The sequence below is a fragment of the Pygoscelis adeliae genome, unplaced genomic scaffold (genome assembly GCF_000699105.1).
Source record: "Pygoscelis adeliae isolate BGI_AS28 unplaced genomic scaffold, ASM69910v1 Scaffold267, whole genome shotgun sequence".
Lineage (NCBI taxonomy): Eukaryota > Metazoa > Chordata > Aves > Sphenisciformes > Spheniscidae > Pygoscelis > Pygoscelis adeliae.
Window position 1 is genome coordinate 4187436 of NW_008825150.1, and position 14445 is coordinate 4201880.

Sequence of the window (14445 nt, forward strand, 5' to 3'; positions counted from 1 at the left end):
CTTTCCTGCCAAAGAAAACAGTCTTAGGAACATTTTTTTGTGCTCATTGTTTTGGATAGCTTGGACTAATTATTTTGATTGTTGACCTTTCTGAGTTACAGAATAATTTCTCCTACAGGTAATTTAACTGAATATATTTGTGACTGGCAATCTGTCAAATAGATTTGTATAATATAATCTATTGATTTTTTTGGTTCTGATGTTTGTTCTTAAGCTCAAAAGGCTGCAAACATCTTGGCAGTCCTTCTTTATATTTTGTTTGTTAACTGGCACTATGAAGCAGACAAGAGTGATGAAGCCAATAATGTGCGGCATCTTTTGAAGATTATAATAGGTAATATATATTTCAGAGTATTGGAGTGAACAGGGTTTGTAATTAAAACAGCTAAATTAAAGTAGCCCCTCTGGGACTACTAGCCTGAGTTCAGCTGAGGAAAGGAAAGGGAATAAAGAAGAGTCCATACAGAAAAGGAGGAGTAGAACCCTAAAGGAAGAAGAGCTTTTGAAAGAGGAAATGGTTGAATATTTAACAAAAATTGAGGGGGGCATGAGACTCTTGAAAGGGCCCAACCGAATCCTCATTGTGAGCAGTGAAAGGACATTAATCTTGGTGAGCTTTGACTTGTGCACCAGTGTGCCCAGGTGGCCAAGAAGGCCAATGGCATCCTGGCCTGTATCAGAAATAGCGTGGCCAGCAGGAGTAGGGGAGTGATCGTGCCCCTGTACTCAGCATTGGTGAGGCCGCACCTCGAATACTGTGTTCAGTTTTGGGCCCCTCACTACAAGAAGGACATTGAGATTTCTTTAGAGTGTCCAGAGAAGGGCAACGAAGCTGGTGAAGGGTCTGGAGAACAAGTCTTATGAGTAGCATTTGAGGGAACTGGGGTTGTTTAGCCTGGAGAAAAGGAGGCCGAGGGGAGACCTCATCGCTCTCTACAACTCCCTGAAAGGAGGTTGTAGCGAGGTGGGTGTCGGTCTCTTCTCCCAAGTAACCAGCGATAGGACGAGAGGAAATGGCCTCAAGTTGGGCCAGGGGAGGTTTAGATTGGACATGAGGAAAAATTTCTTTACTGAAAGAGTGGTTAAACATTGGCACAGGCTGCCCAGGGAAGTGGTTGAGTCCCCATCCCTGGAGGTATTTAAAAGACGGGTAGATGAGGTGCTTAGGGACATGGTTTAGTGGGCATGGTGGTGTTGGGATGACGGTTGGACTCGATGATCTTAGAGGTCTCTTCCAACCTTAATGATTCTATAACTTATGGGAGAATTGGACTTTCAAGGCTGAAAGAATCGTATTTTTCCATCATATAACAACATGCAGTAGCAAGTCAATGTTCACAGTGTTCATGTAAGGACCATGGCGTGTTGCATTGCTCTGTTTTTTCTGGATTCCTTTTTCTCTCTGTCTGTCATTTTGAGCAAAGTCTTAAAAATGTTGTAAGTTTTTTTCCAAATACTGTATCAATTACTGAAACAATTTAGGCAGATATCATCGGTAATATTACATGTAATATTATTTTTACTGAGGTCTTATTAGACAAAAGGCCTGAAAGAATGCCCTGGACATCATGTCCTAAGATGTCAACCTGAAAGCAAGTATAAACCCTATGTCGCTTAGGGACTGTCGAAATGGAAACAGAGAGAGCAGATACTGGAAAAAGAACTACTGCAAAGAGCCAAGGAACAACAACTATCCAAAAGAGTCGTGAACCTAAGGTTAAGTAAATGTATTTTTGCTTATGCTTTCCCCATGCTACATGTTACTGTACAAGTTGCCCGGCTAGAAAACAGTCTTATTGACTCTCATTTCCCACGGACGACAATACTGGCTATTTTTTTATTTGGTTTTTATAAAATCCTTTGAAAAAGTTTTAGGGCTTTTTAAAATGTTGGATGTTTTGAAATCCCTTGGCCTAAACTGTCTTGAATGTGGAGCTCAGCAAACATTCCGGTTCGTTTATAAGGCTGGCATTCAAATCAGGAATAATGAAGCTGATACAGTGCTAAGAATACACGAATGCTGTTTGCTTTGTAAAGCTGTATATAGAATCCAATAACGAGTCCTGGGATACAGGACAGTCTATCACTGTAAAGTTTTTGACTTCTGAACCAGCTGTGTTGAATTTGCGTCTTGGAGTGTTCAGAATGCCAAAGCATCTTTAAATCTCAGTCTTTAGTTTAGATTAGACATGTTAAATGCCAGCACATTTTTTATTTCTTATACTGTGCTAGTCTCCCGATGCTAAAAGGAAATTCTTGAGATAATGCAGAAGAAGGTAAGTTAGAGAGGAGAGCTATTAGAAGAAAGGGCTTTTGTTGACCAATTAATTGTCTTTTAAAATGCTCTCAGAGATGGTAACTGCTCTACCCACAAGCTATTGATATCTTGGGACCCTGAGGTCTGATTCTGCCCGTGCTGAAACAGGAAAAGGACATACATTAATGTTAAAGGAAGCTAAATGTATCAGCAAATACTGTATGGAAAGAAAAGCTCCTCTGTATGCAGGTAGTTGTATGTATGCATGTATCTATGTGGAACGTGCTGGTGAGTATCTGTGTGTAGTTATACTTGGGCTCAAATCACATGGAGTCACTTCTCCCCAGACCACCTTGGGGAGCATGAGAAGAGCTTAGCAAGCCAGCTGCAATGAAAAGGATAAAGAAGTATTAGTCTCCTGAGACCTAGTCCATTACTTTAGGCAAAAGCCGCCATGCCTCAACCTGCTTTTATGGCCTGCCCCGTAGAATTACAGCTGCTGACTTAATTCTGGAGGCAACAATTAATTCCGGAGGCAACAATCATCCTGTAGCATTGGGAGCCACCCTGTTGTTAGTGGTGCCTCCTGTGCAGGCAACATTTTTCACTGGTCCCCTCTGGGCTTCTGTGGCTACATAGAGTAGGCTGCACTTGACGCTGCTCTGTCCCGTAGGGATCCTGCATGGACACATGCATTGCAACAGACTGTGTAAGTGTGTGTGTTTTGCATCCTGCTTTCACTTGAAGAGAGACTTTAGAAAGGTCTTGTCACCAGAAGAGAGACCTTAGAAACAGCAGTAGCTCCCAGATGGAAAAAAAAAAAAAAGAAATTCCAACAGACATTTGAAAGACAAAGGAGAAAGCTCAGATCTTTGAAGATCTTACATCTGATGTCTTGAGAAGTCCCATGTCTTGTTTTGCCACAGCTGAGAGCTAAGGAATCAAAGTAGTAAGTGTTGAACCATGCTGTAACCCTGGAGGAGGGGGAAAAAAAGAGAAGGGGGAAAAAATCAGCAAAAGACAACTGAGCAGGATTTAAAGACAGAGGATCAGATCTGGGAAAGGTTTCTCAGAGTGTAAAACTCTGTAAATGCCCAGCTTTTTTGGAGCCTAATCCAAACATTTCCTACAGCACGTGGGAGTGCTTGAAACCTCAGCTTATGGCCCAAACTGGCCTGAGTGCTGAGCAGGTAACTATCCAGTGTCAGCACATCTAGGAACCAGCCAGTACGGAAATCGTGGGGTGAGGTAATCTTATCCACTCACACCTCATAAAGCCTTGAAGGAACCTATCTATCTGGGAAATCAAAATCCGGGTTTAACGATCCAGGGCCTTGTTGTGAAGGTCGGTATTTGTGACATTTAATTTTTAATTATTATCCCGAAGAACTGAGGAGGCCCTATGCTTTCTTGTTGAAACCCATCTGGAAAAACAGATGATAAGAAGAGCAATAATAACACTGCTTGGATGACAGATGCAGGAAAAAGGAGCATACTGTAGGTGTCGGGCAGGTTATTTCACTCCAAGGACAAGTAGGAAATAGGAGAGAGCTGCTGCTCCCTGCGGCGCAGCCCCACCAGCCTGCCTCCCCTGCAGAGCTGCTTGGAGAATGCCTCGAGTCCCAGCTGAAAGAAAAAGCTGAACAATAAAATCTGTTTCATCTGCAGGATTTCACAGAATGTGCTTGGTTTTTTGTTTGTTTGGGTTTTTTTGTGAGGTTTTTTCCCAGTGAAATAAAAGCAGAAAGCATTTACACTTCACTCCCCTTTTTTAAAGTTGGACATTTCTGATTGACTTTATACTTCTAGTAGAAAACGAATTTTTCTTTCTTTTCATAGAATCATTAAGGTTGGAAAAGACCTCTAAGATCATCGAGTCCAACCGTCAACCCAACACCACCATGCCCACTAAACCATGTTCCTAAGCGCCTCATCTGCACATCTTTTAAATACTTCCATGGAAGTTTTCTTTATTTACAATGAAAAAATGTTAACCTGTTTATATGCAGGGTCTTTACATGGGGTCATTTCTGAAAGAATTCATCTCTGACTCTTTGTGAGCTCCTGGAAATCTCTGTGACTGAGTGTTTAATGCAGAGCAGGGCTCAGAACTGATCAGCTGTAATACTGGATGCTGCGAGTATTTTCTTGTTTAAGAAAGTCTATGGGATTGCTTTTCAGAGAGAAAAAAAAAGTTCCTTATTTTTAACACACATCTATAAAGGGGAAAACAAATTTTTAAGTTGGTGCAACACACTTTATTTTGTCAGGCAAATAGTATTTTAGATATTCAATTAAATAGCACTATGTTAAACTACACTTTGTTCTTTCTTACACACTATATAATGCATATTCACTGTAATGACAGCTTCATCATGCTAGGAACTTATACACATACCTACACTTTTAAAAACAAGATTTTCTTAATAAAACACACATATCTACATTAACAACAATTGCAAAGAACACATTGTTAGGTCAAGATTTCAGCAAACTTTACAAACTACACAAAATAAAAATAGTGAAAAAAATATCAGTACACGGTGAAGTTCTTAGCAGAGAACGTATCTTTACATTTGGTGAAGTTATGCCTAGAAGTCATTTTGCTTTTGTATTTTTTAAGGAATAAAATTATATACATTATTTAGTAATCCTCAAAATAGGAAGTATTAAATAGCACAAACAATATTACAGTCTTAAGTTTTGGTGTTACCTACAGTAGAGGGGCTACTTTAAACAAATAAAAATTGCAGTTTGTCTATTCTGTACATGTAGGGCCAAACCCTCATCTGGTATAAACCACAGTAGCTAAATGGACAGCAAGGAAGTTACGTTAGTTTATACCAGCTGAGCATCTGGCTCCTGACTACTCTATACACAGGGGAAGGCTGCTAAGCATGGAAGCTTGGACCAGTTACGCACTGACAGAAGCTTATTATCTATATGCTGAAGTTTTCATGCAGCAGGAAAAATGTTAGTTTAAGTATAATCCCTTAAACAGTCATACCATAATAATGGTATATGAAGCAGCTTTAAAAATATTATTTTATAATCATATGAAACTCTGAGCTATGCTGATTGTTTTAACGGAATCCCTTATTGCCAATATTCTATTAGAAAACAGTGTAACTACAATTTCTGAGGCCTAATAGGGGCCTATTAAAATATCAGGGTACCTAACCACTTAAAGGGTAAATTGTACCCTTAAATACCTATTAATCACTGTATTCCATCTGGAAGCAATTATGATCCTCACAATAGACATTAATATCACACTAACTTTGTAGTGGATCTGCTGGGGAAATAGGAAGAACATGGCAGCATACAGAGTATATGCACTAATGTCATTTCAGGAGGTAGTTTTATTTTGTGGCACTCAATTTTTGGTTTGTCACTTATACACTTCAGAAGTCAGTCATCCTCAGAAAAAAAAAAAAAAAAAGTAGTTTGCTGCACTGAAAGTCAGCTGGGGAAAAAAAAAAAAAAACTTATTTTCCCTTACCCATCTCATTTACCTTTTTCTTTTTTCTCCAGAATCTGCTTTGCTAGCTCTTGGGGCCAGATCCAAGCTTACTGAAGTCAAAGAGAAAGTTTCCCAATGGTTTCCATAAGAAGGATTTTAGATACCAGTGGCTACATATTGCAGAAATATGCATTTAGGCCTTGATTAAGGAAAACACTTAACTAGATGGCAATATATGAGCAGGCTGGCACTGCCATCCCCTTTGAAGCAAGCAGTAAGCACACAAATTAATTCAAAGAGCTCCCACCAGCATCACAGGGACTCAGAGACAGCATTTAAGTGGTTTGATCAATCAGGCCCCATTCCCCAGCTATTCTGCATCAGGTGGTGATAAAGTGACACATCTAACTGATATCAGGTAAATACCAGAGTTACCTCCATTGCACTAGATCTTAATTCACACTGGCACAAACCCAGAGGTGTTCTCCTACACCCTGTAGAATTACTCCCAGAGTACTCTAATAGAAGCAGAATCAAAATAATGCCCAAAGAGTTTCAACAAAGACCCATTAAAATGTTTAAAACTATGTTTTAAAATACAGTATCCATCTGTTACTGGCTAGAACTAACAACTTCTAAAAAAGTTTTTTTTGTTATATTCTTTGGGTTCAGAAATTATTTTCACTCAATTTTTTTTCCAGAAATTTACCTTTTTTTTTTTTTGAGCTGAACATAGCTCAGTTTTGAGCTGAACATTAGTTTATATTTTTGTGTACTATCATAAAATATCATGGAATAAACCACAATTTTTATAAGGTACTCATAGGTTTTTAATCCCTGTTATCTATCTCCTTTGAACAGACTCAGTGGCTTCCGGAACACTCTTACATAGTAAAATGAGATTTGTCCCTATTTTTTGGCATTATTGTTGCTCAAAAAAAAAAGAGATAGTTTTTCCCAGGGTGGCTTGATGCACATTTACCCAATTTTCAACTAAACATACTTCATTAGACCTGACAGCTGCTTCTTAAACAAAAATATTTCTGTTTAAACATGCCTCTTAAGTTGTTAAACTTTTTGTTTTTTTGACCCAAACCATTTTTCAGTTTTATTTTCCCCTCATTCTTTTTTTTTCTTTTCTTTTCCTGATCTTCTTTTCAGCAGAAAACTGAAAATAAAAGGAAATTGTGAAAATAACATTGAAAAGAAAAAGGGTACAAAGACTGGAAAATGGAAATGGTTTAATTTAAAAATTTCAGTTAAAATATTTGCAACTTTGAGAAAACAGTTGAAAAAATCATGTTTTAAAATTTTCAAAGACACTTATGACTTGTTTCTACATTGCAGACCATCTCCAATTTAATCATGGAACAGATTAAAGATAATCTATGTTTTTCATTTCTGGGTAAACACTATACTGTATACCCACATTCTGTCCTTTGAAAAAAACTGGAGTGTAATTCTTTGAAAAATAGCTAAAATACCTAAGTCACTTAGGTGTTTTTCAAAATTGTATGTATAATGAACATTCTCATGTTAGCTTTGTGCCACTTATAAAGCTATGTAGTGTTATAGGACACCCTATTTTAATAAAAATCAATATGAGCAGAAATATTTTAAGTTACATTCCAGAACTCATGAATTTATTACAACTCATACTATGCACAATAATCAGTGTTTCCTCTGATAAAGTATAATTTTTTTTTTCTTCTACTCGTTCCTTCATTTGAACTCTGAATGAATGAAACATTTCTACTATACTTTACTTGCTTCCTATCAGCATGCATTTACATGATTTGAACAATGAGTGAAAGCTGTAAACCCAATATTGAACAGTAAACAAGAAGGAACTCATGTTCTTAAATGCAGTGCAAGGAAATCTTAGTACCATCCTACTTCAAGCATGCATCTTAACCCAGATTCTTTCACCACCAGTCTGGTTGGTACAGTTCCAGAGCTGCAAGATAATGCATTGATTTTGTAAAAACTTCTATTCAACTGTAATTAAATACTGAGATGTTAAATGTGAATCTGGTTTAAGATGAATACTCAGTTCTGCTTCTAGGACAGAGCCCAACCTAGTGTCAGTAGGCATCCAGAAAAGAAAATGCTCTGCGTTATTTTCTTTAGTTAAGTTACACTGCATTTTACTGGGAGGAGGATCTTTTCTGAGGCTTGTTGGATTTTCATTTAATTTTTCATCAGATTTGCTCAAATTTGTTCTCAACAGACAAATATAAGCCCCCTACAGTAAGGACAAAGATATCTATTACTACAAAATAAAATTAAGATCCAGGTAATTGATTCCTTCTATTTCTACTTTTCCTGCTATTGATAAGAGCCTTTAGTTTGCTGTAGTCCCCTCTCATCTTCTGGGATTCTTCCCTCTGCTGACCTTGCTGTCTACTGTCTTTGCAGTACTGGTTAATCATCTGCATTTCTGAGTGGCTGAAAGCTCCCACAAAGTCCTTTGGGTGGAACTGCAGCGCTCGCACCGAGCTGGCCCAGGTCCAAGGGGACCACTTGTCAGTCATGAAGGCCACCATCTCTGAATCCAACACTTTGAAATTGATCTTTGCTAAGGTCTGCTTGAAGCTGTTCTCTGTTGCGATGCAGTGGTAAAGCCCCCGGTCGCTGTCTTGGACAGAGCGAATGAGGAGTCCTTGCTCAGTAGCTATGATCCTCTCATTCAGCTTGACCTAAAGAGCAAAAAGGCAGAAGGAACGTTTTAGGGAATGTTATGGAACAACACAGTATTGGATCTCTTGGTAAGTCTCACTTCAAACGCCTCTTTCTTTCTTAGAGGGCTTCTTAAAGGTACTATGTTTTGCTTTATCACATCTCCCAGAGACCACTGTTACTGCTACTGTTAGGAGAGAACTTACCTCAAGGTACATAAATGTCGCTAAAGAAAATGACTTCAATATTTTTATTCGTTTTGTTACAATAGATTTGATCAGGATGAAGACAAAGATGCAAATCTGGAGACTACATGAAAGAATAGTTTTCATAATGTTCAAATAGCAGAGCTGAGGAAATGAACTTTCATTTGCCAGGGTCACACCCCCGAGAATGTCTCTTCCAGCATCAGAGATTGCTGCTAAGACTCAGTGGAAGAAAGGTGCAGAACTGGGGGTTGATCTGTCATTGAACACAAGGTGGCTTCTAGTTAAATATTTTGACTTTGAGCAGGTTCCTGGGGCTAGCTTCTGAAGAACTCTGTCTGCACTGCAGAGTCTATAGCCTGGTATAAAAGTTTTCATCACAGTGGCCTCAGCTGGGACTTGGCTTATTGGACACCAAGAGCAATTTTTCAACTCTCCTATTTCCTTTCTGGCTTCAGACTCTCGACAGTCCCAGGAGATGGGACTTCCTTCCCATCATCCAAAGGAAGCAAGTTACCACAGCTTGTTGAGTCATCATCTGATTATAAATGACTGCGCACATGTCCCTTTGCATATCAGCTGTGAAGTAAAAATCGGTAATCTAACCCATTATGAAAGAATACCAGTGCTGGTATTTGTATGAATGATTTCTCTGTTTTGCCACTGCACTTTGCATTATATCTGATTCTCTTGGGAATTCATTTATTTATTATGCTATTCTGTTATTGTAAACTTTTGTAGACATTGTGGAGGTAAGATTTTCAGAAATTTGAGACCTGGAAATGTAATTAACCCTTTGACTGCTTTAGTTTGTCTGTTGTTATTTAAAACTGCGTTGATTCTAATACAGTTATTGAACATAAGAACTAAAAAAGGAGATGTTCTGCTGAAGCAAGGGGTTAAAGAATTGCACCTAGATTGCCAGGACACTGCTTGAGTCTTTGAAGAGTACATGAGAAAAACAGCGTGAAAGACTCAGTGAAAGGCTTGTAAGTCCTCTCTGATTTTGGAAAATGGCCTGGTATGAGAATAATGCTTTTCAGTATTTATAATCTATCAACAGACACCATATTACTTAATAATTCCTTTCAAAAGATGTTCCTTTTTATTCATATAGTAACTGCCTTGGATTTGAAATGGATTTTTTCCCCTTTTATATTACTTAAGGAAGGCACATTCCCCATAAACAATCATACTGTATATTACAGTGCTGAAACTTGAGAGCCTTAGAGAGTGCAGTAATGGAAAATGTGATTGCACCGTGGTGGGGAAATGCTTTTGTCAATACGTGTTCTTAGCCTGGACTAGTTTCTTGCTAAAGAAACCTTTCACATTTCTCCCACTTTTGCCTTTTATCTCTCCAATAGCACAGAAGGGTTACTGCATGTTGACTTCTTCCTGAACTTTATACAGGTTATTGCTTTTATGCCTATTTCCTCAGATCAATAAGAAGTCCTGAGTGCTGCAAACCTTCAGTTTTCAATTAGTAAGGTGTGAAGGAAAAATTCATTAACTAGTTCCCTGACTTTGGGAGCTGACAGGAATTTTCTGATAGCTGTTCTGGTCTGATAGAAATCACTGGGGCTGAGGAGTGAAGTCCCAGCTATACTGAAGAGTCTGCCCTTATCTATATGAGTAAAGTGCTGGTCACTGTCCTGCATCCACGCAAATTCTCCAGCTTCACTGTAGACGGACTGTCTGATGAAAACACGCACGCTACCTTGCCTTGGTCCGGGGAGTGGATTAGATGCTGACTGAGGTCCCTTCCAGAGCTACTGCTCACATTACTCACCTCTTTCCTCCTGTCATTTTCTTTCTGTAGCAGCCATTTAATAGAAGCCTGAGGAGATTTGGGTGTGCATTCGAGAAAGGTGGTGTTGTTTTTTACTCCATACTGAACTATTTCTGCAGCGTTTCTGTATGCTAGAAAGAAAAAGAAAACAGGTCAGGCTACCGTGAATGGTGATTTGATATAGAAAGCAAGTAACTGTTTGCAATACAGGTAAAATGAAGTATATCTGATCCTGATATAGGCCAATAATAAGTAATTTAGGGTACAAAATTTTCAAAGAAATGAAATGAAATGTGAAGAAGCACATCCAGTTCCAAATACCAGTGTTTTCAATCCGACATGGTCTGTTCTGAGAAAGTAGGATACCTGTGGGCTGGTAAGCTCTGCTGATGGGAAAACTGAGCTCAGGGATACTGTTCCCTGAAATTATCTCATTCTCTACTACTACAAGAACACCTGTCTAGAACTCTCCAAAGGAGAATGAAGCATTTAATATATTTCTTCACACTTCACAGTTTACGAGTTGGGGCAATATGGTTGTATGACTCAAAATACAGCAGCACGCCCTAAAGAAGGCTCCGTCTATTCCAGCTGCGTGCAGTATCACAGGGAGGCGAGAGAGGGCAGACTCGGCTCCCACTCCTGTGCTTCTCTTACAAGGCAAGGAAGGGACTTGGCTCTAAATCTGAAAGGCAATGAATACGTAGACAGGCCAGCAACAAAGAGCAGGACAGATTTATAGCACTCCAGCAACACCTGGGCAAGTGCTGAGCGTATGTCAGCGCTTAGACTTGTTGTGCCCCTTTATAGTCTTGGTAGATGAACAATTGGCGGTTACCGATAGGAACTTTTAGATGCTTATTGCTTGGTCCAAATCATACTACTTGTCCTGAAAACAATACACTTCCAGATTTAAAAGCTTACATCATATATAAAATAGAATATTTTTCTCTTTCTTTCTTTTTTTTTTTTTTTAAAGGAGCAATGGATACAAAATAGGATGAGAAATGCAAATACTTAGAAGTCAACATGTCTAAAATCAGACTCTGTTTTTGCACAGACTGGTTTTCCTCAGACTCTACTTTATCTCCCATTCTTTTCAGCTTGTTTCATCAACTGATATGTGAAATTGGAATCTATTCTACTAAAGGAAGGAGACTTTACTTGGTTTTAGTCCTTCAAAGTTTTTAGCACATTTATGAGGTTGTACCAAAATCAGTTGCAACTTTTAGGAGAAAAACATGGAAATATTTTCCATTCAAAGACCATAAGCTAGGAAAGAGCTTATCTGCAGGCTGACCTATCTGTAGCTGAGGAACAGTGAGAATCAGAGCTGTAATACATCTTTATTTTAATGTACACTGGAACTAGGTGTACTACAAAAATGCATTTTTATTTGTTTAATTGATCAACATATATCTAACTTCTTACCTTGTCCATAATACTACTACTCATACATGCTAAGAAAAAGATTGAGAGAATACGAATGTATTTCTCTAATGACCATAAGGGCTAACACAAGCGTAACAATATTAAACAGAACATTTGAAAAGCAATCATACAAGCCCCTTAGTTCATGATGATCTATTTAAAAATTGCAATATGCCCAAAATGTTGAGTTTATACATGCTGAGAGGTCTAAGGCATGCAACCTATCATGTTTAAAGACTTTGTTTCAAGATTATGGTTCCCTATGAACTTGGAAGATTTCTTGCTATTGCCCTACTCTCTGGTCTTTTGTCCTTTAGATAGATTTCATTTTCTCCCCAAACATAGTAGTCTTGCTATAAATGGCTTTAATTATATTTTGAAAAAGTCTAAGTTGCTGTTTCTTTTTATCTTTTTTTCCACCGGGGAAACAACTGCCATCTACCTGTGCTATATCCCACTGCTGTCACCAAAACATCCTTTAAAGTTGCTAAAACACATAAACCTATAAATACATCCACACTAAAAAAAATGATTGGAAAACAAGAAACCTGTTTCACAAGACTGTCAAGGTTTAAATATTTGTATCCCCTCAGCCAAGAAAGCAGACAGTTGACATTCTCACATTTTCCACATGGAAAGAGGAGACACCCTTGGGACAGACAATGGGTGGGTGGTCACAGCACATGCCTGAAAGGTAGGACATGCAGCTCAAGTTACTTCATGATTCAGAGCCTAAGTTTTAACAGGGATCTCTCAGAGCTCAGGTGCATACTCTAATGGTGGGATCATCTTTTGTAATTACCTATTGAAGCTATTCAGCTTCATAGAAATGACCTAATACTGAGTCATGGGGAAAGACCCACTGGCACTGTAGATTGGCAGCTAGAGCAGGATTAGCCACATTTGGGCTGAGGGATCTACACCCAACTGACTGTTGTGGTTTGTTTTGATCCAGGAGGTTCTTCTGAGACCCAGTGGAGACCACGTCAGTGGAATTATTATTAACTGAACATTTCACATGTAACTCTTAAAGCATTGTTCTTTTACTGAAAAAATTCAATCAAAAATTTACAATCAGTCAGGTCTATTATTTGGTCTCCGGATGGTGCAGATGAGAACGCACTTCAAAATGCAGGCTCAGAAACAGAGGTGAAAGGAGCATAATTCTCTAATGTGTGCCCTTGGTTTGGTGGCATACATTGCCACAGCCTAGCTCAGACATGCATGGGGTTGAAGAGGATTAAGCTTCCTTTATGTATGTGTCTACTCTTGCTATGACTTTGGCAATATTTGACTGGTGTCCATCAGTCTGGAGAAAGTGGTAGCTGGGAGGGCAGAGCATTGGCTCCCCTGTCCATCTGCACCATGCCAGGCTGACTAAACAGTTGCACAGCTGGAAATAAGTGACTTCATAAAGAGATTTGGAATGGTTTATTTTCCCATGTAAAGGGAGAAAGAGATAATCATAACTCAAAAGACAGGTAGAGCACCTGCTGTTTGCTGAAAGATGTGCTCCAAAACACAATATGGCCTCAAATACGCAGAATAATTCTGAGGTCCAAGACTTACATGCATGAAGAGGAATTAATAAAGACTGAACAGATTTAGAAGTAGAACAGCCCTCAAATTAACTGTACCTGTTGTACAGTCAACACTGTCTGCTTTCCATTTCATGTATGCTGAACTATGTATTTCATGGTTCAAATTTTATCATATATATGCAAGTTTCATCTAATTGCAAGAAAAGATGTTAAAATCAAATAAAAACAAAACTCAGACTTGGAAAATAATTATGCTTTACCAGTAAACCACACAGATAATGTGAGTTATGATGAATCACATAAAGGAAAGCCACACATTCTTTATATAGCATGAGGATCTCTAAATTACAGTACCTTTCAGGTTGAAACCTCGGCACTGAGTCAGAGGGTTTCCATGTCTCACGTCTTGCCTACGACTCCTCCTGAAATATTTTGTAAAAACAAAATGTTATTCCAAGATAGCTACACTGCAAAAAACACTTTTTTATTTGTGGGTTTGGGGTTTTTCTTACTAGATCAACTGTTAGGAATAGTTCATGACTTACTGTGAGTGTGCTTTACTCTTGGCAAACTTCCTAGAGTGAAGATACTGTTGAGTGAGTAATCTGTTGCTGAAGTTTATAAATGGTTGTACTTTTGGTAGGTAAAGTAGTTTTGCAATGGAGGTATAGAGATGGAAGGGCTAGAGGTGATGCATAAAATAGACATACATTCACTGTTGCAAGACCTAACATTCAAAGCCAGATTCCCCAGCTGGAACTCTTCATAAAGGCAAGCACCTAAGAATGAGCTGCATAAGAGTCACAGTGCTCATATCTAAAGCACCAACAGAAAATTATGATATAGGGCATGTTCCTTCCTTGACTTTGGCAGGCACCTTATTTTTGGTGCCTGTAGCCACCTTGGTAGCAGAGTGACTGCAGTATTGTCCTGGTTTCAGCTGGGATAGAGTTAATTTTCTTCCTAGTAGCTGGTACAGTGCTGTGTTTTGGATTTAGGAGGAGAACAATGTTGATAACACACCGATGTTTTAGTTGTTGCTGAGCAGTGCTTACACTAGCCAAGGACTTTTCAGC

At 38.7% G+C, this 14445-nt stretch overlaps 1 protein-coding gene across 2 annotated transcripts in view; it reads right to left on the reverse strand.

Moving 5' to 3' along the window:
- Positions 1–6971: 6971 nt before the first annotated feature.
- The window catches only part of SEMA3C (sema domain, immunoglobulin domain (Ig), short basic domain, secreted, (semaphorin) 3C), a 124970-nt gene continuing 117496 nt past the window's right edge, over positions 6972–14445 (reverse strand). For both annotated transcript variants that reach the window (XM_009328358.1, XM_009328359.1), the window contains 3 exons: positions 13724–13791; positions 10398–10528; positions 6972–8419 (listed from right to left, as the gene is read on the reverse strand). In XM_009328358.1, coding sequence (XP_009326633.1) covers positions 8006–8419; positions 10398–10528; positions 13724–13791 — 613 coding nt within the window. In that variant the 3' untranslated portion in view covers positions 6972–8005. The remainder of the gene's footprint in view (positions 8420–10397; positions 10529–13723; positions 13792–14445) is intronic.